General features: G+C 44.6%; 1 protein-coding gene across 1 annotated transcript in view; it reads left to right on the top strand.

The window, feature by feature from the left end:
- The window catches only part of trip4 (thyroid hormone receptor interactor 4), a 119,257-nt gene that overhangs the window by 51,917 nt on the left and 39,648 nt on the right, over positions 1-27,692 (top strand). The window contains exons 10-11 of the mRNA XM_078200158.1: positions 1,238-1,362; positions 15,666-15,757. Coding sequence (XP_078056284.1) covers positions 1,238-1,362; positions 15,666-15,757 — 217 coding nt within the window. The remainder of the gene's footprint in view (positions 1-1,237; positions 1,363-15,665; positions 15,758-27,692) is intronic.

Here is a 27,692-nt window from a genome sequence, read left to right as displayed (position 1 = left end):
CCTAACGTCTTTCAGACTGTGGGAGGAAACCGGAGCAGCCAGAGGAAACCCACACAGACATGGGGAGAAGGTGTAGACTTCGCACAGACAGTGACCCAAGCCAGGAATCTAACCTGGGTCCCTGATGCTGTGAGGCAGCAGTGCTAACCACTGTGCCGCCCCAACTTTGCTTTCCTAATTGCCTTTATAATGTATCCTTGCACTTTTCATATGGCTCTGGGTTTTCTGAGTATTAAGCCCTCAGTATAAGCTTCCTTTTTTTCCTTTTATCCTCTTCATGTTTGCAACTTTGTTTTGTGCAGAGAGTAGAAATAGGAAAATTAAAGGAGGAATGTGCTGATGTAAATGTTAGTCAGCATATTTACATGCAGAGGAGGCTTACTAGAATGAAACAGGGATGAAGGACTTCAGTTACATGGAAAAAATGGGATAAGAACCGAAAGTGCTGGAAAATGTGGCAGGTCTGGCAGCATCTGTTGAGAGAGAAACAGAGTTAACGTTTGGAGTTATAAATCAAGTTTTTAATTATGTTTTTCTTGATACATTTTGCAGAAAGCCCATGCTTGGATGGTTATAGCTGAGTACCCCTGCCTAAAGATACATACAGTAAGAGTTTTAACAACACCAGGTTAAAGTCCAACAGGTTTATTTGGTAGCAAATACCATTAGCTTTCGGAGCGCTGCTCCTTCGTCAGATGGAGTGAAAATCTGCTCTCAAACGGGGCACAGAGACACAAAATCAAGTTACAGATTACTGATTAGAATGTGAATCTCTACAGCCAACCAGGTCTGAAAGATACAGACAATGTGAGTGGAGGGAGCATTAAGCACAGGTTAAAGAGATGTGTATTGTCTCCAGACAGGTATACAATGGAGACAATACACATCTCTTTAACCTGTGCTTAATGCTCCCTCCACTCACATTGTCTGTATCTTTAAGACCTGGTTGGCTGTAGAGATTCGCATTCTAATCAGTATTCTGTAACTTGATTTTTGTGTCTCTGTGCCCCGTTTGAGAGCACATTTCCACTCCATCTGACGAAGAAGCAGCGCTCCGAAAGCTAATGGTATTTGCTACCAAATAAACCTGTTGGACTTTAGCCTGGTGTTGTTAAAACTCTTACTGTGTTTACCCCAGTCCAACGCCAGCATCTCCACATCATAAAGATAGATAACCAGAGTATTTTGTGTGGGACTTGTTCTGTGTTTTTAAGTCCAATTTGCCTTGTGTTCCCAGGGCAGAGGGCAGGACCTGGTACACATCGCACCGAGGCAGGCTATGGATTGCAGCCGCTGCCAAAAACCCATCGTCACAGGAAATAACTGAGATTGAAGGGACCTACAGGGCAATGTATGGCAGAGGTAAATCACTTCAGACCCCTACTTTGCTTCAAAATAGGCCCAGCCAATGAACAATAGCAATGTTGGAATACTCAGATAGGGTTACTGGGTAATCTAATTTAAATGGCGGGCTTTAATCTCTGGATTCGTGTGAAGATTTTTAACATGGGTTACATTGACCTTTTTATCCTGGAGCTTATTCTATTTTGAAGGTCAGTTTTTAAAGCTGAACTGTTTTTGGTAGAGCGCTGGGGGAAGATGATGGCACAGTGGTAATGCCACTTGATCAGTAATCCAGGTTAATGCTCTGGGAATCCCAGTTCAAATCCCACCACTGCAGCTGGTGGAATTTAAATTCAGGCAATAAAACCTGGACATAAAAATAGTGTCGTTAACTATCATCGATTACTGTAAAAATCCATCTGGGTCACCATGCCCCGTTCGGGATGGAAATCTGACACCCTTACCCGGTCTAGCCAACATGTGACTCTTAACCACCCTTTGAAATGGCCTAGCAAATCACTCAGGGCAGCTAGGCACAGGCAACAAATGCTGGCTTTGCCAGCAATGCCCTTATCCCATGAAAGAATGAGTTTTGAAAGAACACTAAATGTCCCAATGTATTAATACGTTAAACGTCAATCCAGGCAGAATACCCCGTGTTCATTGACTGACATTGGCTCCTACAATGTCTCTCTTTAACATTCTCTCCCACATATTCAAGTCTCTCCAAGGCCATGCACTTTCCAATCTCTGTGACCACCTCCGTCCTCACAACCCACTGAGAACTCTGAACTTCTCCAATTCTAGCCTCTTCCTTCACCACAGCGTCAGTGGCCAGGCTCTCAGCTGCGTATAGGCCTTGAGCTCTGAAATTCTCTTCTTGAACCCACTCAACCTCAATTTCAACTGGGACGGCACGGTGGCACAGTGGTTAGCACTGCTGCCCCTCGGCGCCAGGGACCCGGGTTCGATTGCCAGCTTGGGTCAATGTCTGTGTGGAGTCTGCACGTTCTCCCCGTGTCTGCGTGGGTTTCCTCAGGGTGCTCCGGTTTCCTGCCACAGTCCGAAAGACGTGCTGGTTAGGTGCATTGGCCATGCTAAATTCTCCCTCTGTGTACCCGAACTGGTGCCAGAGTGTGGCGACTAGGGGATTTTCACAGTAACTTCATTGCAGTGTTAATCAAAGCCTACTTGTGACACTAATAAATAAACTTAAACTTATTTTAAGAAGCTGCTAAAACCCTGTCTTTCTTTGTTTGGTGTCTATTTTTGTCGGATAATTTTTCTGTTATGCTAAATGTACCACATAAATGCAAGCTGTTGCAGTGATTTGTTGAGAATTCCTTGAAGCAACTGAGAGAGCAGCAGACCTGTATCTATTAACCAATCTCAATCTTGAAAACATCACTTTTGCGTTCCACAGTCTACTGGGGAGGCAAGCTCCATAATTCCACTGTTCTTTTGTGTGGGGGGAAAACATCCTTCTTAATGGCCTTGCTCTAATTTTAAGGTCATCCCTCCTTGGACTGGGCTGTTTCAACAGAGGAAGTTGTTTCTTTATGTCCCTGTCCAATTCCCTTATCATTACCTATCACAAACATGGAATGTACAGCACAGAAACAGGTCGTTTGAGCCCACTAATCCATGAAGTGTACATCACCTGAGATTCTTCCTCGACTCATTTTAAATATAATCCTCTATTCCTTTCCCCTTCATAGGCTTATCGAGCTTCCACTTTAATATTATTCGCCTCAGATGCTGCCTGTGAAAATAGGTTTCACATTCTCTTCTGGGTACAGAGGTTTAATTTGGATTCGCTATTTAATTTATTCATGACTATCTTACATTATCATAGAATCCCTACAGTGCAGAGGAGGCCATTCAGCCCATTGAGTCTGCATCGACTCTGACAGAGTATTCCACCCATCCCTGCCCTATTCTCCTAACCACACACATTTCTCACGGTTAATCCATTTAACCTACACATCTTTGGACACTAAAGGGGCAATTTAGCCTGGCCAATCCACCTAACCTGCACAGCTTCCCTGCGCAGACTGACTGTGGGAGAAAACTGGAGCACTTGGAGGAAACCCATGTTAGAATGTAACCAGTGACAACTTTGTATTGGATGTAATGGGAACAAGATGTAAGGGTCAGCTGACCCAATAAACCATGGAACCAATTATAGAGTGATGTAATAGTCAGCTGATCAGAAACCATGTAGAATTGTGGGGAGCTTGGAGTGGCCCAGGGCGAGGCCCCAAGTTTGGAGTAGTGATGTTTCTTTAATAAACCCTTTCTTTGATTTATAAGTTGGAGTGAGTTTTGTTGTATTTTCATTAGCTGCGTTTTGGAGAGTTCCTTCTGAAGAAACAACCCACGCAGTCACGGGGCGAACGTGCAAACTCCACACAGTCACCCGAGTTGATAGCCTCTAGATTGCTCTTTCCCACAAGTGAAAATTCTCTGATGTTTACTCTATCAAACCTTTCATAATTTTAAAGATTCTTATTAGGCCACCACACAGCCTCTCCTTTTCAAGAGACAGGCCTTGGCCTTTAAAAATCCTGATGAGTCTAACCTCGCAGTTTTGGATTCTGGACTGAGATTTCGGGTGCTAATTAGTTGGGGGACACATTCCGTTCTCTACCCAAAACAGGCACCTGGCTTTTAAAGCTGAATTTCAAAACAAAATGAGCTACGGAATAAAAGGTCAGCATAAGCCAACCAACGTCAATTGACTCTCGAGTTAAACCCAGCTAGTTGATGTAGATTACTGGCTTTTTTAACCCTCTCCTGTGTCTTTATATCCATTTTGTAATACAAGGGACCAGAACTGCAGAGTTCTCCACAGGTATTGTCCAACCAAGGTTTGACAGAGGTTTAACAAACCTCTTTACTTTTCTATTCCATCCCCACTAGAAATAAACCCTTGTGTTTTGTATCCTAACTTGCAGCAAGCCCCATTCACCAAGTCTCTCCATGCGCACTGATCTACATTGGCTCCCGATGAAGCAACACCTCAATTTAACATTCTTATCTTTGCTTTCGAATTTCTGTTGCCACGTCCCACCCTTCCCTATCTCTGTAATCTCCTCCAACCTTCAACCCTTTGAGACATCTGCGACTCCCAAAATTCTGGCCTCTTGAGAATCCCTGTTTTAATCATAGAGTCGGAGAGTTTTACAGCACAAGAAGAGGCCCTTCTGTCCATCGTGTTTGTGCTGGCTATCAAGCATCTATCTATTCTAATCCTATTTTCCAGCATTTGGTCTGTAGCCTTGTATGCAATGGTGTTTCAAGTGCTCATCCAAATGCTTCTCAAATGTTTAAGATTCCAGCCTCTACCACCCTTTCAGGCAGTGAGTTCCAGATCATCATCATAGAATCCCTATAGTGCAGAAGGAGGCCATTCGGCCCATCGAGTCTGCACCAACCGCAATCCCACCCAGACCTTATTTCTGCAACCTCACATATTTACCATGCTAATCCCCCTGACACTAGGGTCAATTTAGCATGGCCAATCAACCTAACCCGCACATCTTTTGACTGTGGGAGGAAACCTAAGCACCCGGAGGAAACTCACGCAGACACGGGGAGAATGTGCAAAGTCTGCACGGACAGTGACCCAAGGCCAGAATTGAACCTGGGTCCCTGGTGCTGTGAGGCAGCAGAGCTAACCACTGTGCCACCGTGCCGCCCACCACCCTCTGGATGAAAAGGTTTTTCCTCCAATAACCTCTAAATCCCTTTGCCTTAAATTTCCGATCCCTGGATATTGACCCCACTCCTAAGGGGCAGTGTCTTCCTATCTATATCCCTCATACTTTTGTACGCTTCAATAAGGTTCCCCCCTCAGCCTTTTCTGCCCAAAGAAAACAACCCCAGCTTAATCCAGCCTCTCTTCTGTCTGCGTGGGTTTCCTCCGGGTGCTCTGGTTTCCTCCCACAGTCTGAAAGACGTGCTGGTTAGGTGTATTGGCCGTGCTAAATTCCCCCTTGGTGTACCTGAACAGGCGCCGGAGTGTGGCGACTAGGGGATTTTCACAGTAACTTCATTGCAGTGTTAATGCAAGTCTACTTGTGACACTAATAAATAATCTTTAAACTCATAGCTGAAACGCTCCAGCCCTGGCGAGTCTTCTGCGCCTTTTCTAGTTCCACTGTCAACAGTCATGCCTTGAGTTGGCAAGGCCCAATGCTCTGGAATTCTGTCCCTAATTCTGTCTATCACTCACGTTTCCTCCTTTAAAATGCTGCTTAGAACCTAGTTCTTTGACTAACGTTTTGGTCACCTGTCTTAATATTTCTTTGCGACTCGGTTTGCTAACAATCCTGTGAAGGGTCTTGAGACATTTTATTTTGTGAAAGGCACTGTATAAATCAAATGTGTTCTTTTTTGTGACTTTATGAACCTGTGCTGCTACTTTGTGATTTATCCCAGTCAGATTCTTCTTTTCCTCATAATTTGCGATCTTCCTATTTTTGTTTAGAAAATATGTCACCTGTTGAATGCTGAAATTCATTTGCCTCTTATATGTCCAATTAAAAAATAGAAAGCATTCTTTCTGGTTGCAAGACTGCAAGAAACTACAAAGGGTCATGAATGAAGCCCAGTCCATAATGCAAACCAGCCTTCTATCCATTGACTCTGTCGACACTTCCCGCTGCTTCGGGAAAGCAGCCAGCATAATCAAAGACCCCACACATCCTGGACATTCTCTCTTCCACCTTTTTCCGTTGGGAAAAGGATACAAAAGTCTAAGATCACATACCAACCGATTCAAGAACAGCTTCTTCCCTGCTGCCATCAGACTTTTGAATGAACCTACCTCGCACTGAGATGATCTTTCTCTACACCCTAGCTATGACTGTAACACTACATTCTGCACTCTCTCCTTTCCTTCTCTATGAATGTTATGCTTTGTCAGTATAGCACGCAAGAAACAATACTTTTCACTGTATCCCAATACATGTGACAATAAATCAAATCAAAGTCCAATCTGCAAGTTTTTGAATTGATTTATTATTGTCACATGTATTGTCACAGTGTATTGTTGTATGCTATACCGACAAAGCATACCGCTCATAGAGAAGGAAAGGAGAGATTGCAGAATATAGTGTTAACAGTCATAGCTAGGGTGTAGAGAAAGATCAACTTAATATATGGTAGATCCATTCAAAAGTCTGATGGCAGCAGGAAAGAAGCTGTTCTTGAGTCGGTTGGTACGTGATCTCAGACTTTTGTATCTTTTTCCCAACAGAAAAAGGTGGAAGAGAGAATGTCCGGGATGTGTGGGATCCTTGATTATGTTGGCTGCTTTTCCAAGGTAGCAGGAAGTGTAGACAGAGTCAATGGACGGAAGGCTAGTTTACGTGATGGAGTTGGCTTTATTCATGACCCTTTGTAATTTCTTGCGGTCTTGGGCAGAGCAGGAGCCACACCAAGCTGTGATACAACTGGAAAGAATGCTTTCTATGGTACATCTGTAAAGGTTGGTGAGAGTCATCGCTGACATGCCAAATTTCCTTAGTCTTCTGAGAAAGTAGAGGCGTTGGTGGGCTTTCTTAACTATAGTGTCGGCATGGGGGGACCAGGACAGGTTGTTGGTGATCTGGACACCTAAAAACCTTTCTACTTCGTCCCCATTGATGTAGACGGGGCATGTCCTCCTTTACGCTTCCTAAAGTCGATGACTATCTCCTTCGTTTTGTTGACATTGAGGGAGAGATTATTGTCGCCGTACTAGTTCACCAGATTCTCTCTCTCTCCTGTACTCTGTGTCGTCATTGTTTGAGATCCAATCCACTACGGTGGACATCATTGATGCCTTTTTGTAAATTATCACCCAGTTTGGTGTCATCTAAAAATTTGGAAATTTCATTTTTGATTCCAAAGCCTAAATTGTAATTTGAATTCCGAACACTAGTGTCCCAGTTAAGATCCTTTTTGGAAGTCCACCGTTCATTTTCTGAAAAGTTACCCTTTGCCCCTACTCTCTGCTTTCTCCCTGCGGCCAGCTAACTGCTCCTTGTCCCCGACTCCGTCAGCTTATCATGTAGCACCTTTTCAAAGGCTTTTTGAAATTAATTTTAAACACCTCTCTTAGAAAGCCCCTCAGCTTTCTGGTGCTTCATAGCCAAGGAAGTAAAGTTTTTAAAGTGTATTTATTAGTCACAAGTAAGGTTTACGTTAATACTGCAATGAAGTTACTGTGAAATTCCCCTCGTCGCCACACTCCGGCGCCTGTTCGGGTCAATGCACCTAACCAGCACGTCTTTAAGAATGTGGGAGGAAACTGGAGCGCCCGGAGGAATCCCACACAGACAGGGGAGAATGTGCAAACTCCACACAGACAGTGACCCAAGCTGGGAATCAAACCCGGGTCCTTGGCACAGTGAAGCAGCAGTGCTAAATAGCCACTTCAGGGGAGGCGATGGCCTAGTGGTATTATCGCTCGGTGATTAATCAGAAAATTCAGCGAATATTCTGAGGACCTGAGTTCGAATCCAGCCACGGCAGATGGTGCAATTCAATAAAAAATATCTGGAATTAAGAATGCACTGATGATCATGAAACCATTGTCGATTGTCAGAAAAACCTATCTCGTTCACTGATGTCCTTTACGGAAGGAAATCTGTTTTTCTTACCCTGTCTGGCCTACTTGTGACTCCAGAGCTATAGCAATGTGGTTGACTCTCAACTACCCCTCTGAAGTGGCCAAACAGGCCACTCGGGTCAGGGGCAACTAGGGATGGGCAATAAATGTTTGCTACCAAATAAACCTGTTGGACTTTAACCTGGTGTTGTGAGACTTCTTACTGTGTTCACCCCAGTCCAATGCCGGCATTTCCACATCATGACTACGATAGAAAACACTGACACTGAAAGTCGATGATATCCACCCCAGCTAGAGAAATAGGGTGAGGGGGCGCTGCACCCTCAGACAGCGGGTCTGTCTGAGGGTAAATAATAGAGAGGAAGAGGAGAATAAGTGCTGTGTAGTCGGGACTTGAGAAAAACTTAATTTCATTTCCTGCCACCTCAGCTCTTCCAAGACTGGGTTTGATCCAGATTATAAGTGACAGCCTTATTTAAGCAGCAAAATGCTTTAATAGATAAGGAATGGCAGCAAAGTTAATTGACTTCTAAAGGAGATAACTGCACACACAGATTTTTCTGTTTTGTCAGCAGTTCCAGTCACTCTTGTTTGGATGCTCCTTGTAATGTGGAACGATAAATGACCATTCTCCACAAGCTCAACCCAGTTCACTGATTTGTTGTAACAATAATTCAAGGTTACCATGCTCCAGAGGGAAATTTGGTCCATCACGATTTGTGTCAGCAAACATTGACAAATTTGGGGATTAGGTTTAGTGGGCTAATTCACAGTTAAATGTTGGCCACTTGTTTTCAAATCCAGACCGACATGCCATTGCAGTGCCGAGGGGGTGCTGCAGTCTCAGATACACCATCTTTTGAACAACGCATTAACTCCCTCCAACTTCATAGAAGAATCATAGAATCCCTACAGTGCAGAAGGAGGCCATTTGACCCATCGAGTCTGCACCGACCACAATCCCTCCCAGGCCCGATTCCAGAAACCCCACATATTTACCCTGCTAATTCCTCTGACATTAGGGTCAAGTTAGCATGGCCAATCCACCTAACCCACACATCTTTGGACTGTGGGAGGAAACCGGAGCACCCGGAGGAAACCCACGCAGACATGGGGAGAATGTGCAAACTCCACACAGACAGTGACCCAAGGCCAGAATTGAACCCAGGTCCCTGGTGCTTCTCAGGTCAATGTGGAAGATCCCCTGGTTCTGTTCCGAAGATGTGGAGAGACTGGGGTAGGCACAGTAAGAAGTCTCACAACATCAGGTTAAAGTCCAACAGGTTTATTTGGCAGCACAAGCTTTTGGAGTCTCGCTCGTTCTTCAGGTGAGTGAGGAGTTCTGTTCACAAACAGGGCATATACAGACACAAACTCAATGTACAAGATAATGTTTGGAATGTAAGTCTTTTAGTATCTTGTCTGCTTTCTTGCATCTTTGTAGAAACTTAATGTGTGTGTCAATATGCGCGATCTTCTTGCGAAAGACTCGTATTCCAACCATTATCTTGTAAATTGAGTTTGCGTCTATATATGCCCAGTTTGGGAACGCAATTCCTCACTCACCTGAAGAAGGAGCGAGACTCCAAAAGCTTGTCGTACCAAATAAACCTGTTGGACTTTAACCTGATGTTGTGAGGCTTCTTTCTGTTCCGAAGGACAGCAGGGGAGCTTGCCTTGGTATGCTGGCCAATATTTATCCCTCGCCCAATATCATTTAAACAGGCAATCTGACCATTATCACATTGTTGTTAGCGGGATCTCTCTCTGTGCAAATTGCTGCTGCACTTTCTACAACTCTAAAGTTAAGCCTCTTGATAACTGGTCTAGCAGATGAGTATGTTGACAGTGAAGAATCTTATTTTGTTTCAGTTAGATCCATCCTGTATCTGTATGTAATATATTTAATTCATTGCCGTTGGCATTTTTCAGGTCAAAGGAAACGCATCAACATAGGTACAATTTTTAGATTTTTATAAACTCATTCTCCTCAGACGACGGTACTTTACTCTTTCTGAGGTTGCGTTCTGACCACTGCCTGGCACATTGCCCTGCCAGATCCACCTTCAACTTAACCCCACCATAGATTATCTGACTGCAGCAATTTTCAGATATCCTTTATCTCCCACTCCCACATTCTGTATGCCAGCAGTGTGCCCCAGGCACCCACCTCTGACCCACCTTGTCATTGACCTGACCCACTGGTGCCCTCTGACCTGGATCCTGGGCAGGGCCATGAGCAGTTTCTGCAACCTCTCCGATGCCTCGTGGCCTGAGGACATGTTCAACCCTTTGTGCAGATAAAGAGTTTTAAAACGATCAACTTGCCAAACCACTGAGCAATAGTGGTTTTATTTTTAGTATCTGTGCCTTGGGAATTAGGTGGGTCATACTTGTGAAAACAACAGCTGTTCTTTTCGAAGAGATCATATTATAATATGGCCATTCGGCCCTTTGTCCCTTTGAACAAGCTATCCAATTTGTCCCACTCTTTCCACTGCAGATGATTCAGTTTGTAAGTATTTATCCAATTCCCCATGAAGCTTGCTATGAATTTGCTTCAGGCCATGTATTCCAGATCACAACAACTCATTATGTTTAAAAAAAACAATTCTCCTCATTTTTCTCTTTCTCTGCCTCCAAGCTCATTTTGCCAATTATTTTCAATTTGTATCCTCTGGATATTGACCCTTCTGTCAGCGGGCACAATTTTTCCCGATCCACCCTTTCAAATGCCCCTCCACAATAAGCTGATATTTAAAACTTATAATTGGATAATATTTCACGTACTGACTGGAGTCTGGGAAGCTGATTGAAAATGGCCCATCAATATGAACCCTCCTTTACAGACCGGGACGTAATAGTCCTGCGAGATGGAATTGTCAAGGAGCGTAGCTAATTGGGCATACAAGCCATTCGAATTAGGAGCAGGACTGTCGACCATTCGGTACCCTCGAGCCTGCTCTGCCATTTGATAAGATCATGGTCGATCTGACTGTGACCTCAACTGTATTTTCCTGTCTAATTCCTATAAGCTTTGATACCTTAACCTTAGAAATATTCGGTGACCCTGCCCCCACTCTGTGGGGAAAGAGAATTTCACTGACTAACGAACCTCTGATAAACAAAACTATCCTTTTTGTCTTAATGGGTGATCCCTTATTTTTAAACTTTGTTCCCTAGTTTTTGTCTCTCCCACAAGGGGAGACATCCTCTCAGCATCCACCCTTTGAAGCCCCTTCAAGGTCTTATATGTTTCCATAAGATCACCTTTCGTTCTTCTAAACTCTAACGGATGCAGACCCAAACTTTCCTCACCCTAGGAATCAGGCCAGTGAACCTTCTCTGAACTGCTTCCAATACAATAATCTCCTCTCTCAAGTAAGGAGAGTAAAGGTCAGCACAGTACAGCAGATCCAGTTTCACTTATTTCCTGTACAGCTGCAGCAAAACGTCCATATTTTAATATTCCATTCCCCTTCCATTAAAATACAACATTTCATTTGCCTTCCGAATCACATGCTGCATTTGAATACTGACATGTGATTCATGCAGCAGGACACCCAGATCCATCTGCATTGCTGAGTTCCCTCTATTTAAATAGTAAACTGCTTTTCTGTTCTTCCTGCCATTGTGAACAAGTTCACATTTTCACACATTATAATCCATTGGCCAAAATTTTGCCCCCTCACTTAACCTATCTTTACTTCCTCTTGACAACTTACTCTCCTACCCACGTTTGTGTCAGCAGCAAATTTAGCAACCATACATTCGGTCCCTTCATCCAAGTCATTGACATACATCGTAAGTAGTTGAGGCCCCAGCATTGATCCCTGTGGCACGAGTAACAGCTTGTCAACTCGAAAACAACCCTTTTATCTCTACTCTCTGCTTTCTGTTGGCGAACCAATCCTCCATCCATACAAATATGTTATCTCCTACACCATGAGCTCTTCACTTTGTGTAGTAACATTTGATGTGGCACCTTCCAGATGCCTTTTGGAAATCCAAGTACACCACATTTACAGGTTCCCCTTTATCCACACTGCCTTTCATCACCTAAAGGAACTCCAATAATTTAGACAAATACTATTTTCCTTTCACAAAACCATGTTGACTCTGTCTGATTGCATTAAGATTTAAGTGCCCTGCTATAGCCTCTTCAGTAATTGATGCGAGCATTTTCGTTATGACCACTGTTAAGCTAACTGGCCTGTAGTTTGCCGCATTCTGTCTCACTGGGTGGCACAATGGTTAGCACTGCTGCCTCACAGCGCCAAGGACCCAGGTTTGATTCCCGCCTTGGGTCACTGTGCGGAGTCTGCGTGTTCTCCCCATGTCTGCGTGGGTTTCCTTCTGGTGCTCCGGTTTCCTCCCACAGTCCAAAGATGTGCTGGTTAGGGTGCATTGGCCATGTAAATTCTCCCTCGGTGTACCTGAACAGGCGTGTGGCGACTAGGGGATTTTCACAGTGACTTCATTGTAGTGTTGACGTAAGCCAACTTGTGACACTAATAAATAAATTTTGACCATTAGCTTATTCGAGGAAGGAGTGTTATCAGGTCCTGGGGACTTATCTTTAGTTCTAATCGTTTTCCCTGGTGATTGCAAAAGTTCCTCCCTCCCTTTCGTCTCTTGATTTATAAGTAATTCTGAGATGTTATTTGTGTCTTCTGTGGTGAAGACAGACAAAAAATATCCATTCAACATTCCTACCATTTCCCTACTTCCCATTATTCATTCCCCAGACTCTTTTTCAAGAGAATCAATGCTTTTTTTCCTTTTTAATTACCTATAGCAAGTCTCGTCATTATGTTTCTAGCCTGCTGTCTCTCATTATCTAATTGCTGTCTCATTTGTTTTAAGTTCTGAACAATCTTCTGACCTGCAACAAACTTTGATGGAATTATCCCTGTTCTCTTTCAATTTGAGAGTATCCTTAACTTCTTTAGTTAGTCATGAATGGTGCGCCCTTCTCATACAATCTTTCCTTCTCACTGGAATGTATTTTTTGGTGAACGTTATGAAATATCTCTTTGTGTGTCTGCCACTGTCTCTCTACTGTCTTCCCCTTTAACATAATTTCCCAGTTCACTTTAGCCAGCTCTGTCTTCGTACCCTTGTAATTGTCCTTATTTAAGTTGAAAACACTAGTCCATCACTCCTCAAACTGAATACGAAATTCAATCATGTTATGATCACTACTACCTAGAGGCTCCTTTACTATGAAGTCATAAATTAATCTTGCCTCATTACACATTACCCGGTCTCAAATAACCTGCGCCCTCATTGGCTTTAGAATGTGCTGCTCTGCATAATTGTCTCAAATGCATTATATGGACTCATCTTCCAGGCTACTTTTGCCAATCTAGTTGATCCAATCTCTGCATAGATTAAAATCATGATGTGGAGATGCCGGCGTTGGACTGGGGTAAACACAGTAAGAAGTCTCACAACACCAGGTTAAAGTCCAACAGGTTTATTTGGTAGCAAATACCATAAGCTTTCGGAGCGCTGCTCCTTCGTCAGATGGAGTGGAAATGTGCTCTCAAACAGTGCACAGAGACACAAAATCAAGTTACAGAATACTGATTAGAATGCGAATCCCTACAGCCAGCCAGGTCTTAAAGATACAGACAATGTGGGTGGAGGGAGCATTAAGCACAGGTTAAAGAGATGTGTATTGTCTCCAGACAGGACAGCCTGCAAGTCCAGGAGGCAAGCTGTGGGGGTTACTGATAATGTGACATAAATCCAACGTCCCGGTTTAGGCCGTCCTTGTGTGTGCGGAACTTGGCTATCAGTTTCTGCTCAGCGACTCTGCGCTGTCGTGTGTCGTGAAGGCCACCTTGGAGAACGCTCAGAGTCGCTGAGCAGAAACTGATAGCCAAGTACCGCACACACGAGGATGGCCTAAACCGGGACGTTGGATTTATGTCACATTATCAGTAACCCCCACAGCTTGCCTCCTGGACTTGCAGGCTGTCCTGTCTGGAGACAATACACATCTCTTTAACCTGTGCTTAATGCTCCCTCCACCCACATTGTCTGTATCTTGAAGACCTGGCTGGCTGTAGGGATTCGCATTCTAATCAGTATTCTGTAACTTGATTTTGTGTCTCTGTGCACTGTTTGAGAGCACATTTCCACTCCATCTGACGAAGGAGCAGCGTTCCGAAAGCTAATGGTATTTGCTACCAAATAAACCTGTTGGACTTTAACCTGGTGTTGTGAGACTTCTCACTAGATTAAAATCACCCATAATTGTTGCAATACCTTTCTTACAAGCGCACATTCTTTGTTCCTATATATTCTGTCCTACGTTATCATTATTGTTGGGGGGGGCGGGGAGGGGGGGGGGTCTATAAACTACTCCCACAATTGACTTCTTATCTTTGCTATTTCTTGAGATAGATTTTCTGGTCCAACCCCCTCAGGAATCACCACAGACAATTTGATGGACCATTTAAAGGTCCATTGACCTTTGACAGGAATTTCTCATCTTGGAGTGGGCGCAACTGAAAGATTTCACCTCTTGCCTCTCCCCAGTCTGATTCTGCACCTTGATCTATATACCTAAGGTCACCCCTCACCCTTGTACTCATGTAATCCTTGATTAGCAGAGCTACCCGATCATCTTTTCCTAGCTTTCTGTCCTTCCCAAAGGTCATGTACCTTTGCATGTTCCAGCCCCAGCGTTGCTCATCTTGCAGCCATATCCCTGTCAGCTGATAATCATCCATAACCAAGTGGCAAGTAGTAATGGGTTGCGATAATAATTCTCCCTTCATTCAGCCCAACCTGAGCGCTGGTGGTAACCTCAACCCATACCAACAGTGGTAAATTCAACTTGTTACCTTGTTAATTTATGTTGTTCGCTGTCACTGCCATTGGGATCTGGGATGTGCTGATGGTTGGGACAGAGAGCTGTGGGAACTAGAAGAATTAGTGACTTGGGGAGGGTGTTAGTCCAGCCTCGTGGAGGTTGATTGAGGTCCCAAGCTAAGTCTGGCTCAGGCAAGTGAAATACAAGGCTGCAGAAAGTACTGGCCTGTAAGCAATGAGTGGGGCGGCACGGTAGCACAGTGGTTAGCACTGCTGCTTCACAGCTCCAGGGACCTGGGTTCGATTCCCGGCTTGGGTCACGGTCTGTGTGGAGTTTGCACATTCTCCTCGTGTCTGCGTGGGTTTCCTCCGGGTGCTCCGGTTTCCTCCCACAGTCCAAAGATGTGTGGGTTAGGTTGATTGGCCATGCTAAAATTGCCCCTTCATGTCCTGAGATGCGTAGGTTAGAGGGATTAGTGGGTAAATATGTAGGGATATGGGGGGAGGGCCTGGGTGGGATTGTGGTCGGTGCAGACTCGATGGGCCGAATGGCCTCTTTCTGTGCTGTAGGGTTTCTATGATTCTATGAGTGCGTGTGCGCACGTGTGTCTATTTCCAGAAATGTGCGCAGGGTGCTGGCAAACCGAGATGCTGCTTCTGTTGGAAATACAAGAACTGAGAGATCTGAATGAGCCATTTTGAGAATACACTCTATCCTAAAGTAATAAATGTCCTTATTAACCCAGAACACCCTCTTGATAAATGGTTGGCAGAGTCTGCCTGCCTCTAATGTTTCACATCTACATTATTAAATAGAGATATTTTTTAAATGCCAAAATGATCTCCTCAAGGTAGCTTTTAAACGTTTCCATTTCAGACATTGAATTTCCCAAGGACTATCCAGCTGGCTGTCTGCTGGGCTGTGTGGATGTGACAGACTGTGTCTCGCAAGAGCAGTACCGTGAACAGGTAAGCACAACTGCTGCCAATACAGACATGTCCCTCCCCAGTTCGAATATCTGTCAAACTGTATGTGCAGAGGGTGAGGCCGAGTTTGGAGTATTGTGTACAGTTTTGGTCACCTAGTTACAGGAAGGATGTAAATAAGATTGAAAGAGTGCAGAGAAGGTTCACAAGGATGTTGCCGGGACTTGAGAAGCTGAGTTACAGAGAGAGATTGAATAGGTTGGGACCTTATTCCCTGGAGCGTAGAAGATTGAGGGGAGATTTGATAGCGGTGTATAAGATTTTGATGGGTATAGATAGAGTGAATGCAAGCAGGCTTTTTCCGCTGAGGCTAGGGGAGAAAAAAACCAGAGGGCATGGGTTAAGGGTGAAAGGAGAAAAGTTTAAAGGGAATATTAGGGGGGGCTTCTTCACGCAGAGAGTGGTGGGAGTGTGGAATGAGCTGCCGGATAAAGTGGTAAATGCGGGGTCACTTTTAACATTTAAGAAAAACTTGGACGGGTTCATGGATGAGAGGGGTGTGGAGGGATATGGTCCAAGTGCAGGTCAGTGGGACTAGGCATAAAATGGTTCGGCACAGACAAGAAGGGCCAAAAGGCCTGTTTCTGAGCTGTAATTTTCTATGGTTCTATGGTGCATATTTTTGTCAAGGTTTTCATGATCTCTGACTTGTGTTCCAGAGTAACAGATGCTTGTCTCTGTTTTTCTTTCATTGTGCACCGTATTTTGTGGACGTGTTCCTTCTAAGCTGCGAGGGCGCACAACAGTCCAACAAGTGCCATGCATTTGATTATTGGAATTGCACATAACCTGGTGGCTAAATGAGGTTTACTGCCGCTCCAGCTCATAAACAAAGAACTGGTAGACTCCCCCACGATGGGAGATTAATGGATAAAAGCCAAGCTGCCCACGCTAAATCAGGTGGAATTAGCAGCCAAACCTCAGTTCCTGGAGATGAAGCTACGCCAGCACTTGTCTTATCTGAGATCTGTTCGCCGTTTCCCTTCCATTCTCTCCCCCACCCTCCAGTGCCTCTTGCTCCCTCACTCGCTTCCTCCCTTTCCTGAGCCCTCGCGAGTATTGAGGAGAGAGGAGCAGTGAACTGAAGGAAATGGCAAGTCGGAAGAGACGATGAACAGAGTGGGAAGCTGAGAGAGTTAGTGAATGATTAAGAGCTAGTGAGAGGACTTTAGGGCTAGTTAATATCAGTGATCTGGTCGTTCTTCTGCAGTTGGTTTTGTCAAATTATTAAAGGAAGATTGACCCCAAAGATATTTGACACGTTGAAAACACAAAGAGCCGGAATCTTATCACTGTTCATGCCGGCGGGATTTTCCCATCCCGCTGCAGTGAATGGAGATTTGGCTTGCTGCCGGATTCTCCAACCTTGCTGCAGCGGGAGCGTGGTGCCCTCGGGCATTTCTAGGGAAAGGTTCTGGATTGCTAGCCTAGATCCCCAAATAATGCAAAGCTTCGTGTGAAGTTATCTGGGAGGACAAATTAAATCGTGAACACTTCCAAATACTGCATCTCAGTATGTTCTATACTATTTCCTCGGGTGGATGGAGCTATTACAAGGGGGCATAACTATAGGGTTCGTGGTGGGAGACACAGGTAGGATATCAGAGGTAGGTTCTTTACGCAGAGAGTGGTTGGGGTGTGGAATGGACTGCCTGCAGTGAGAGTGGAGTGGGACACTTTAGGAACATTTAAGCGGTTATTGGATAGGCACATGGAGCACACCAGGATGATAGGGAGTGGGATAGCTTGATCTTGGTTTCAGATAAAGCTCGGCACAACATCGTCGGCCGAAGGGCCTGTTCTGTGCTGTACTGTTCTATGTTCTATCTCCCCAGTTTGCATCTGGATGCATTGTGAGACACAATTACTTTAATAATGGTCAATTGGTTTATTATTTCACAGTTCATAAATATATACTTCATTAATTCAGAAGAAAACTGTAGCTGGAATAAATTCACTCGGATTCCACAAAAACAATTTCAACGGTCATCCATTCTCCCTCCTGGATTCTCTCTTCACCAGTTCCCAGATGCAGTTTCCCCCTTCGATATTCACTGAATTTATTGGGACACTTTTCTCTCTGACCTTCACCCTCCAGTTCGCAAGAGCCAACTTCTCTCCAAATTCACAGTGAAACTTTCCCACTACCTGATTCTGTTTGTTGATGTGATGAAATGACTGAGCTGCTTTCCTTGTTATTCACGGCAGTTTTAAGTAAAGAAAACACTCAACGAGCTGGAAAAAAAATAAAAGTCGCCTTTTCCACATTTTCTACCAATTTAAAAGGCCAACCTCCTTAGCTCTTTCTATTTTTAACTTATCGAATTGAATCTCGTGTTGTCCTGAGTCCTCACGACCAATTCAACTTTTCTTCTGTTAAATGATGAAACTACAACATAAAAACTAACAAAATGCCTCTCATGAATGATGGTGTAGTGGTTATGGTCTTGAACCTAAAACCTAGAGGCTGGGTTGAAATGCCACCCTGGTAAATTTAAAATTGAATTAATTACTTCTGATAATCCGTGGACTAACATGTTAGATATCAACGCCCGGGGATGGTAATCTTCCTCCTTCCATATCGATGGTAACTTTGAAAGCATAAATATTATATTTAGTTTTTTTTTGTTTTTACTGGTGGCGCGTATCCACACATCACTTTGATATTGGTGCACATGACTGGAAAATATTTGATTTATTGTTGTCACATGTTCTGGGATACAGTGAAAAGTATTGTTTCTCGCATGTAATACAGACAAAGCATACCATTCATAGAGTACATAGGGGAGAAGAAAAGGAGAGGGTGCAGAATGTAGCTCATTGGCTGAAAAGTTCTCTGGGACATCCCAAAGTTGGAGAAGACATTTTATAAGTACAAATCTTTATTTCAGTACTTCAGCCCAGTTTATTTATTCTTTGTAGAAACTAACCAGCACAGAGCACTGTGAAGCCATTGTTTGGTGGAAGCTTGATTGCAACCCCTTGAATATGACAAATGAAGTAATATACAAATGATTATTGCAATATTTTGCAGCCTTTAAGATAATGGATTGACCGTATACAGAATTCAAATCTTCATAAACAAGAATAGTGGAGGAATGGATGTTGGCTGGTAGTCACACACATTAGACTCATCTAATTTGGACAAGCAATAGCAACTTGCATTCGTATAGTGACTTCAATGTAGTAAAATCTTATTTGAGTTTTATGTTATCGCTGTGGTACAGATAACTCGAACACATCATCCAAATCGAAGCAAATAACTGGGACACAGGCAAATCTAATGGTGAACATTGGAGGGGATGAAGTAAGTTGGAATCAAGATCCAACATTGAAATTTTGTTGATCATGTGTTCCCGAGGAATGTTTTATGTATTTGAGTGTCAGCCTTGGCTGAGTGTTTGCATTCTCATCTCTGATTCAGAGTCATGGCTTCAAATCCTGCGGTAGAACCGTGAGCAAATAAGTTAGAGTGACATTAGAGTTAGGGCGGCACAGTAGCACGGTGGTTAGCACTGCTGCTTCACAGCTCCAGGGGCCTGGGTTCGATTCCCGGCTTGGGTCACTGTCTGTGTGGAGTTTGCACATTCTCCTCGTGTCTGCGTGGGTTTCCTCCGGGTGCTCCCACAGTCCAAAGATGTGCGGGTTAGGTTGATTGGCCATGCTAAAATTGCCCTTAGCGTCCTGGGATGCGTAGGTTAGAGGGATTAGTGGGTAAATATGTCGGGATATGAGGGTAGGGCCTGGGTGGGACTGTGGTTGGTGCAGACTCGATGGGCCAAATGGCCTCTTTCTGTGCTGTAGGGTTTCTAAGATTCTAAGACGTTTCAGTACCACATGTGTCAGCGTTTGGTAAAAGATCCCAGGGCACTGCTTGAAGAAAGAAAGGGGAATTTTCCAGGGATCCCGACCAATATTTATCCTTCAAATTGTATCACCAAAACAAATTATCTGGTTATTTATCTTTTTGTTTGTGTGGCCTTGCTTTGTGCAAATTGGCTGCTGTGTTTGCTTGCATTACAACAAGATTTTTTTGACCATTCTGATGACATGATAAACGTGAACTAAAATACAAACTTACTCCTTCCTATTTAAAGGCTTGTTTTATTGAGCAAAAGCATAATTGTTGCCCCTTTTAGGCGTGACTGTCCCTGTTCACATTCAGCATCTTTTGACAGTCTAAACCAGTAGAATAACTTCGCGCTTCTGTTTGTCTTTCACGAGATGTGGGGGCTGGTCCAGCAATTTTATTTCCCATCCCTAATTGCCCCTTGAGAAGGTGGGGTAAGCTGCCGCTTTGAACTGCTGCAGTCCATCTGGTGTAGGTCCAACCAGAATGCTGTTAGGGAGGGAGTTCCAGGATTTTGACCCAGCGACAGTGAAGGAGCGGCGATATGTTTCCAAGTCAGGCTGATGTGTGGCTTGGAGGGGAACTTGTAGGTGGTGGTGTTGCCATGCGTCTGCTGTCCTTATCCTTCTGGTGGTAGAGGTCACAGGTTTGGAAGGTGCTGTTGAAGAAGGCTTAGTGAGTGCTGCAATGCATCTTGTAGATGCTACACACTGCTCTGTATGTCAATGGTGGGGGAATGGATGATGGAGGGGGTGGATGGGCTGCCAGCCAAGCGGCTGCTTTGTCCTGGATGATGTTGGGTTTCTTGTGTTGTTGGAGCTGCACCCATCCAGGCAAGTGGGGGGTATTCCATCACACTCCTGACTTGTACCTTGTAGATGGGGACAGGATTTGGGGAGTCAGTAGGTGAGTTAATCGCTTGCAGGATTCACAGCCTCTGACCTGCCCCTTATAGCTACAATATTTATATGGTCCAGTTCAGTTTCTGGTCAATGGAATCCCCCAGGATGTTGATAGTAGGGGATTTAGTGATGGTAATGTCATTGAATGGCCAAGGGCCATGGTTGGATTCTGGCTTGGAGATGGTCATTGTCTGGCACTTGTGTGGTGCGGATGTTACTTGCTGCTTACCTGTCTAAGCCTGAATGTTATCCAGGTCTAGCTGCATTTGGACATGGACTGCTTCAATGTCTGAGGAGTCATGAATGGTCCTGAACATTGTGCAGTCATCTGCAAACATCCCCATTTCTGACCTTATGATGGAAGGAAGGTAGATATGAAGCATCTGAAGATGATTAGACCTAGAACACTACTCTGAGGAACTCCTGCAGTGATGGACTGAGATGATTTAACTCTCAACAATAAAATCATCTTCCTTTGTGCTGGATGTGACTCCAGCTAGTAGAGAGTTTACCCCTTGATTCCCATTGACTCCAGTTTTTCTAGTGCTCCTTGATGCCACACTTGACCAGATGCAGGTTTGATGTTTAGGACGCTTGACCCCAGCAATCATTTTCACCCCAGCTCCAGAGTTCAACTCTTTTTTTTGTCCATTTTTGGACTAAAACTTTAATGAGGTTAAGAACTGAGCGGGCCTGGCAGAACCCAAACTGAGCATCCGTGAGCAGGTTATTGCTGAATAACTGCTACTTTATAGCACTGTCAAAGACCTATTCCATCACTTAGCTAAAGATGAAGAGTAGACCAATGGAGTGATAATTGGCTGGGTTGGATTTTTGTGGACAGGACATACACGGGTGGTTTTCCACATTGCCAGGTAGATTCCACCGAAAACAACCCCACCCAAGCCCTATCCCCGTAACCCCAAGTATTTACCCTGCTAGTCCCCCTGACACGAAGGGGCAACTTAGCATGGCCAGTCAACCTAACCTGCACATCTTTGGACTGTGGGAGGAAACTGGAGCACCCGGAGGAAACCCACGCAGACACAGGGAGAAACTCTGCACAGACAGTGACTCGAGTCTGGAGTCGAACCCGGTTCCCTGGCGCTGTGAAAGCACCAGTGCTAACCACTGTGCCACCCATGGTCTTTGTGATGAAGAGTATATGAAACTCTGTTTGGGATCAGAAGTGCACAAAGATTGTGATTGAGGCAATTGCCAGGAGAAGGAAGCTGTCAGTGGCTGGGGACAGGATGAGGAGAGTTAATGTCCCACAGTCACAGTCGGGGGATGTCATTTGTGACTTTGGTTGGGGTTGGCTCAATGTTGTGGCAAGGACAGAAATCTGATTGAAAAGACTCAAATCTGGAGATGCAGGAAAAATGGGCACTGATCTATGAGACATGTACATATTTAAGTACTTTAGAAATTGGAGAGGGATCATAGGTAGGTTTTTTTTTGATACAGCTTTGAGAAGAAGGGAGACAATACTTGCAAGTCATTTAGTGTCAATGAGCACTGGGGTGAGGAAGGGATGCTGAGAAAACAGACACTGATTCAAAGTAGGGGAGAGGTTTGGGTAGGTGGTGGAAGCAGAAGAGGCGATTTAGCTCCTTGCACTTGCTGGAGGCGAGGGTGGAGGTGGTGGGGGTGGGGTTTAAAGAAACATTTAGTAGCAGAGAGAAGCAGCTGGGATTACCTCTTCTCTGCAGGATGATTGTGGAGTAATGTGTGGCTTAAGCAGAAGAGAATGAACCCTAGAACATTTGGTGTGAATCAGTTGGACCCAGTAATAGAAGGCAACTATGTGCTGCTATATGCTGAAGTTTATACCTCTTGAACTTGATGCAACAAGGATGTGGACCACACTGAGGGCATTGTCCAGGATGAGAGAGAATGAATGGGTTACTAATATCAAGGACATCAATGGTGGACATGAGAAGTGGTTCAGCAGATCAATCGCTGTGGAAATGTTGTGGTGAATGCAGAGTCAAAGTCTAGGCATTGATATAGAAATAGATTGTGCAATTGTAAGTAACTGAGGGGAAGGATATGTTTGAGGGTGGAGAATGAAGGAGGTGGGGTTGGAAGTGGGGAGAGGGAGATGTTTAAAGATTACAAGTAGATGTTCACAGGTAACCTGTCTGTGATCAAGGCAGTAGAGTATTCATTTCCTAATGAAACGCATTATCTGGGTTTGAACCGACACAGCCAGACAAGAACAGTTGAAATGTAGAATCGTAGAATCCCTACAGTGCAGAAGGAGGCCATTCGGCCCATCGAGTCTGCACCGACCACAATCCCACCCAGGCCCTATCCCCGTAACCCCACACATTTACCCTGCTAATCCTCCTGACACTAAGGGGCAATTTAGCATGGCCAATCCACCTAACCCGCACATCTTTGCACGCGGAGGAAGCCCACGCAGACACGGGGAGAACGTGCAAACTCCACACAGACAGTGATCCGAGGCCGGAATCAAACCCGGGTCCCTGGCACTGTGAGACACCAGTGCCAACCACTGTGCCACCGTGCCGCCATGTGTTTGGCTTTTGTAAGTTTGAAAAGCTTTAAAGGCCTTCAAAGGGCCATGGCTTTGGATTTGCTCACAAATGAATCTGGAGAAAACAGCTGTTTTATTTTAGAAACTATTATTCCCCTTATTTGAGTATCAAATGAATGGCGAATTATTCGGGGCTAATGAGTGAATTACTCAGCTCCTGTGAATGTGGAGTCGAGGAGGTGGCCAGTGTCTTTGTTATGGACACAGCTTTACTCCTGGGTAGGGGCAAATCCAGACTCTATTCACCCGCTAGTTTACCGTCTGTGTAAAATGGAAATCACTTTGTGCCAACATTAAACCAGCAGTACAGACAATAAAACACTTTGAAAATAAAAAAAATTAAACACTTTGTATCTAGTTTTCCAGTCTTACCTCCTCATTAAGTGGTGGCATTTCACTCTGGGATGGTCACTGAGACAGCAACTTCCCTCTGGCACCCTGTCTACGAGACTATTCTTCACTCGTGCACTCGGTGCTGGTGAGAGAAATCAGCAGGAAACCATCAGAGACCCGTCCAGTCTATCCTCACCCAGCGCTTAGTTACTTCCAACAGCGCTCTGTGGATAGACTGAAGAGCAAAGAACTGTAGTTCAAGGTGGTTTTGTCCCAGCTTTGATCCAGAGGCAATTGTAGCTCCTCCACTCATTTATTTTCTTGAGACTGTCATCGCCATGCTGAGTTTTCCAGCTTGGTGCCATCATTCTGAGCACTGATGGGACAAAACGGTCCATGAATTGCCACTGGAAGAGTTCAATCCTCGCCTCTAAAATCGCTGTCTGATGCATCCCGTTTGCAAAAAGAGCTTGATGTGTCTCAGAACTTGAATAGGTCTTTTCCTAGTTTGGACCATGATATTAAGAAGCATTAACCCAAGAATTTGACATCGTAATTCAGGCAAACCCCTGCCTCAGTGAGTTAGACGTTCTTTCATGGGTAACCTTGCATTGTTCTGCAGCGAGAGGAATGGAGTTATCAGGGGAGGTGACCGGGACATGCTCGTGCTCTGAACTAAGCTGGTTGGGTGAAGGTATGGTGCTTTTGTTCTTGGTTTCATGGTGTTGCTTGTGCTGGAGTTGACTTCTCCCTGCTGCAGACCTTCCTATGTCAGCCAGTAGGGGGTGCTCACAACCTGCTGCTTAATGGTTCTGTGCTGGCTCTAATTCATATTAATAATTGCGACGATAAAACCAGATATTCTGTTTAACCCTGAGTGGAACCTAAGAACTGTGAATTCAGAAGATTGAAGGAACTTGTATTTGTAAAACAAGTAATGGATTCATTTCCATCTGCATTAAAAATGAATCCATGATATCATTGAAGGAGCAGCAAAAATCCACCAAAATATAAATGAATTGTTTTCCAAATATTTTATCTATACTACATGTTCAGGGAAATGTAATATTCTTGATTATCTGAAAAGGTTTTGTGTGCAGATTCTGCTTCTTCCCAGTCTTGCCCCCCTCTGCTCTCCCACACGCACACATATGCACACACAGTCAGTACTCCCTGGGCTTACCCATGAAGCATGGCTGTCCAGAGACCTTGCTCCGTCTCTCTGACCTCGCAGCCTGTCAGTGGTCTTGCTCCCGCTCTCTGACCTCGCGTTATCGCTGTATCCCCCAATATCATATTGGCTCTGGGATTTATAGTCCAGTCCATCAATGCAAAGATGGGAGATGATGAATATTTTGCCACGTTGGAGGGTAGTGGTGTGGGTGCATGGATTTTTGCCAAATCAGTGTGCCGGAACAAGTTTATGGACAGAGGAGGAACAGCTACAACAGTGATTTAACAACAATAATGGCAATGGTGTATTTAAAATGGCTTTTGTGGCTGAGAATTAAGCATGCCGGGATTTTTGGTTGATCTATAGATGAAAACCAGATGCAGGTCGTAGAGTTGTTCTGGGCTGGGAGCTGGATGAGATGGTGTGATTCACCAGTGGAGCTGAGGTACAGATTAGCCATATTGTAATGGGATAGTTGAGCGGCAGTGGTTAGCACCGCTGCCTCACAGCGCCAGGGACATGGGTTCAATTCGGGCCTTGGGTCACTGTCTGTGTGGAGTTTGCACGTTCTCCCCGTGTCTGCGTGGGTTTCCTCCGGGTGCTCCGGTTTCCTCCCCGCAGTCCAAAGATGTGCAGGTTAGGTTGATTGGCTATGATAAATTGCCCCTTAGTGTCAGGGGGACGAGCAGGGTAAATACGTGGGGTTACGGGGATAGGGCCTGGGTGGGATTGTTGTCAGTGCAGACTCGATGGGCTGAATGGCCTCCTTCTGCACTGTAGGATTCTATGATTCTATTCTACGACTCAAAGCCAAGGAGGTGAATAGTCTACTCTTCCTAAAAATGACCCAGTATGTGTAGGCCTAACCAGTTAGTTGGAGAATGACTGTAAAGCACAGTAGTAGGTGCCAAGGACTGCGCTCAGAAAACGTGACTGTAGCGGGTTTGGTGCTTATGACCTACTGGAACTAAATGTAAATTTTCTAACATTCAAATTGCAACCTGGTAGTTGCTCCAAGATATTTTTTACATCCTGTCTGTGTATTTTCCATTCTTCACGAATGGCAGTGAAACTGGAGACACTGTTCTTGTACCTGGTTACACATCCTGAGTGTGTTAGTGAATGTCTGCCCTCTGCAATTAGTCAATCATTCACAGAAGAATGCCTCCGACTTCAGTGCAAGCTACACGAGATAACCGGCTGATCTCCGACTTCTTGTCTGCATTTTGTCAAGTTGTTTGTGTGAACCAGTAGCCCAGTGTTGACTGAGGATTGTGCTGTGCGAACCAGGCACTGCTCGGTAACCCCAGTTGCTGCATTGGTTCCATAATCTCTGCCATTAATGACTTGACGTGGAGATGCCGGCATTGGACTGGGGTGGGCACAGTAAGAAGTCTCACAACACCAGGTTACAGTCCAACAGGTTTAATTGGCTCCACGAGCTTTTGGAGCACTGCTCCTTCATCAGGTGAGATTCACCTGATGAAGGGGCAGTGCTCCGAAAGCTTGTGATGCCAAATAAACCTGTTGGACTTTAATCTGGTCTTGTGAGACTTCTTATTAATGACTTTGATAATACTAACTGTCTGAAGAGGATAAATGTCAGCTTGCTTCTTGTCCTTTGAGATTTTTTTAATAAATTGGGGTTGAAATTGGAACTTGTAGTAATGCCGAGATAAATAGATGTACTTTTACCACCAGCCAGTTACATTATAGCTTTTCATATTAGCAAAATTGTGCAAAGGGAGTAAGTGTCAAATTCGTGGCTGGCAATTGTGGTTTCTCCGTAGCCAACGGCCACAGAGAGTGCTTCAGCCCAGCTATTAATCATAGAAAGGCTTGCATGGATGGCAAGTCTCATTGTTTTGGGAGCTTGGGTTTAAATATGGGTAGGACAGCCAGTTACTGCTCACTCCTTTTCATAACTTGTTAAACGCTCAGGTAGCAACAGGTAGAATCAACATCACTGAATAGAGTTTAAATATAAGTTTAAAGTTTATTTATTAGTGTCACAAGTAGGCATACATTAACACTGCAGTGAAGTTACTGTGAAAATCCCCGAGTCGCCACACTCCGGTGCCTGTTCGGGTACACTGAGGAGGATTTAGCATAGCCAATGCACCTAACCAGCACATGGTTTGGAGGGTAGGTCTTATGAGGAAAGGTTGCGGGAGCGAGGGCTTTTCTCTTTCGAGCGGAGGGGGATGAGAGGCAACTTAATAGAGGTTTATAAGATGATGAAGGGGATAAATAGAGTGGACGTTCAGAGATTATTTCCTCGGGTGGATGGAGCTATTACAAGGGGGCACAACTATAGGGTTCGTGGTGGGAGATACAGGAAGGATATCAGAGGTAGGTTCTTTACGCAGAGAGTGGTTGGGGTGTGGAATGGACTGCCTGCAGTGATAGTGGAGTGGGACACTTTAGGAACTTTCCAGCGGTTATTGGATAGGCACATGGAGCACACCAGAATGATAGGGAGTGGGATAGCTTGATCTTGGTTTCGGACAAAGCTCGGCACAACATTGAGGGCCGAAGGGCCTGTACTGTGCTGTACTGTTCTATGTTCTATCTTTCGGACTGTGGGAGGAAACCGGAGCACCCGGAGAAAATCCACGCAAACATGGGGAGAATGTGCAGACTCCGCACAGACAGTGACCCAAGCCGGGAATTGAACCCGGGTCCTTGGCGCTATGAGGCAGCAGTGCTAACCACTGTGCCACTGTGCTGCCCATCACTAGAATCAGTCACTAGGCAGTTGTTTTAAATGCGTATGTGTCACCCACCTTTCAGAACAGATTGCAGTATTTGTGTGATTGCAGTTTGTTTTTTGCAGGCTGAATCGTAATGTGTGAATCTCAGCATTTCTTGCCTGCAGTTGTTTACCGGTTATAGATGAAAGTGGCAAACCAGGTTCTCCAGTGTTCACTGAAGAGGGAAGCTGAGTGTTCTGTTAGCTGTCAGGAAACATAACCATTGCGCAGTGATGTTTGCAAACTATGAAATATTTTGTTGCACTCTCTGTTTTCTATTAGGACTGGTACAGTTTGGAAAAATAATAAAGAGATGATCCTTCGCTAAGTCGTTCTTCATTC

The sequence above is a fragment of the Mustelus asterias genome, chromosome 29 (assembly GCF_964213995.1).
Source record: "Mustelus asterias chromosome 29, sMusAst1.hap1.1, whole genome shotgun sequence".
In the NCBI taxonomy this organism is placed as follows: Eukaryota; Metazoa; Chordata; class Chondrichthyes; order Carcharhiniformes; family Triakidae; genus Mustelus; species Mustelus asterias.
This window is presented reverse-complemented; position numbering and strand designations above follow the sequence as displayed.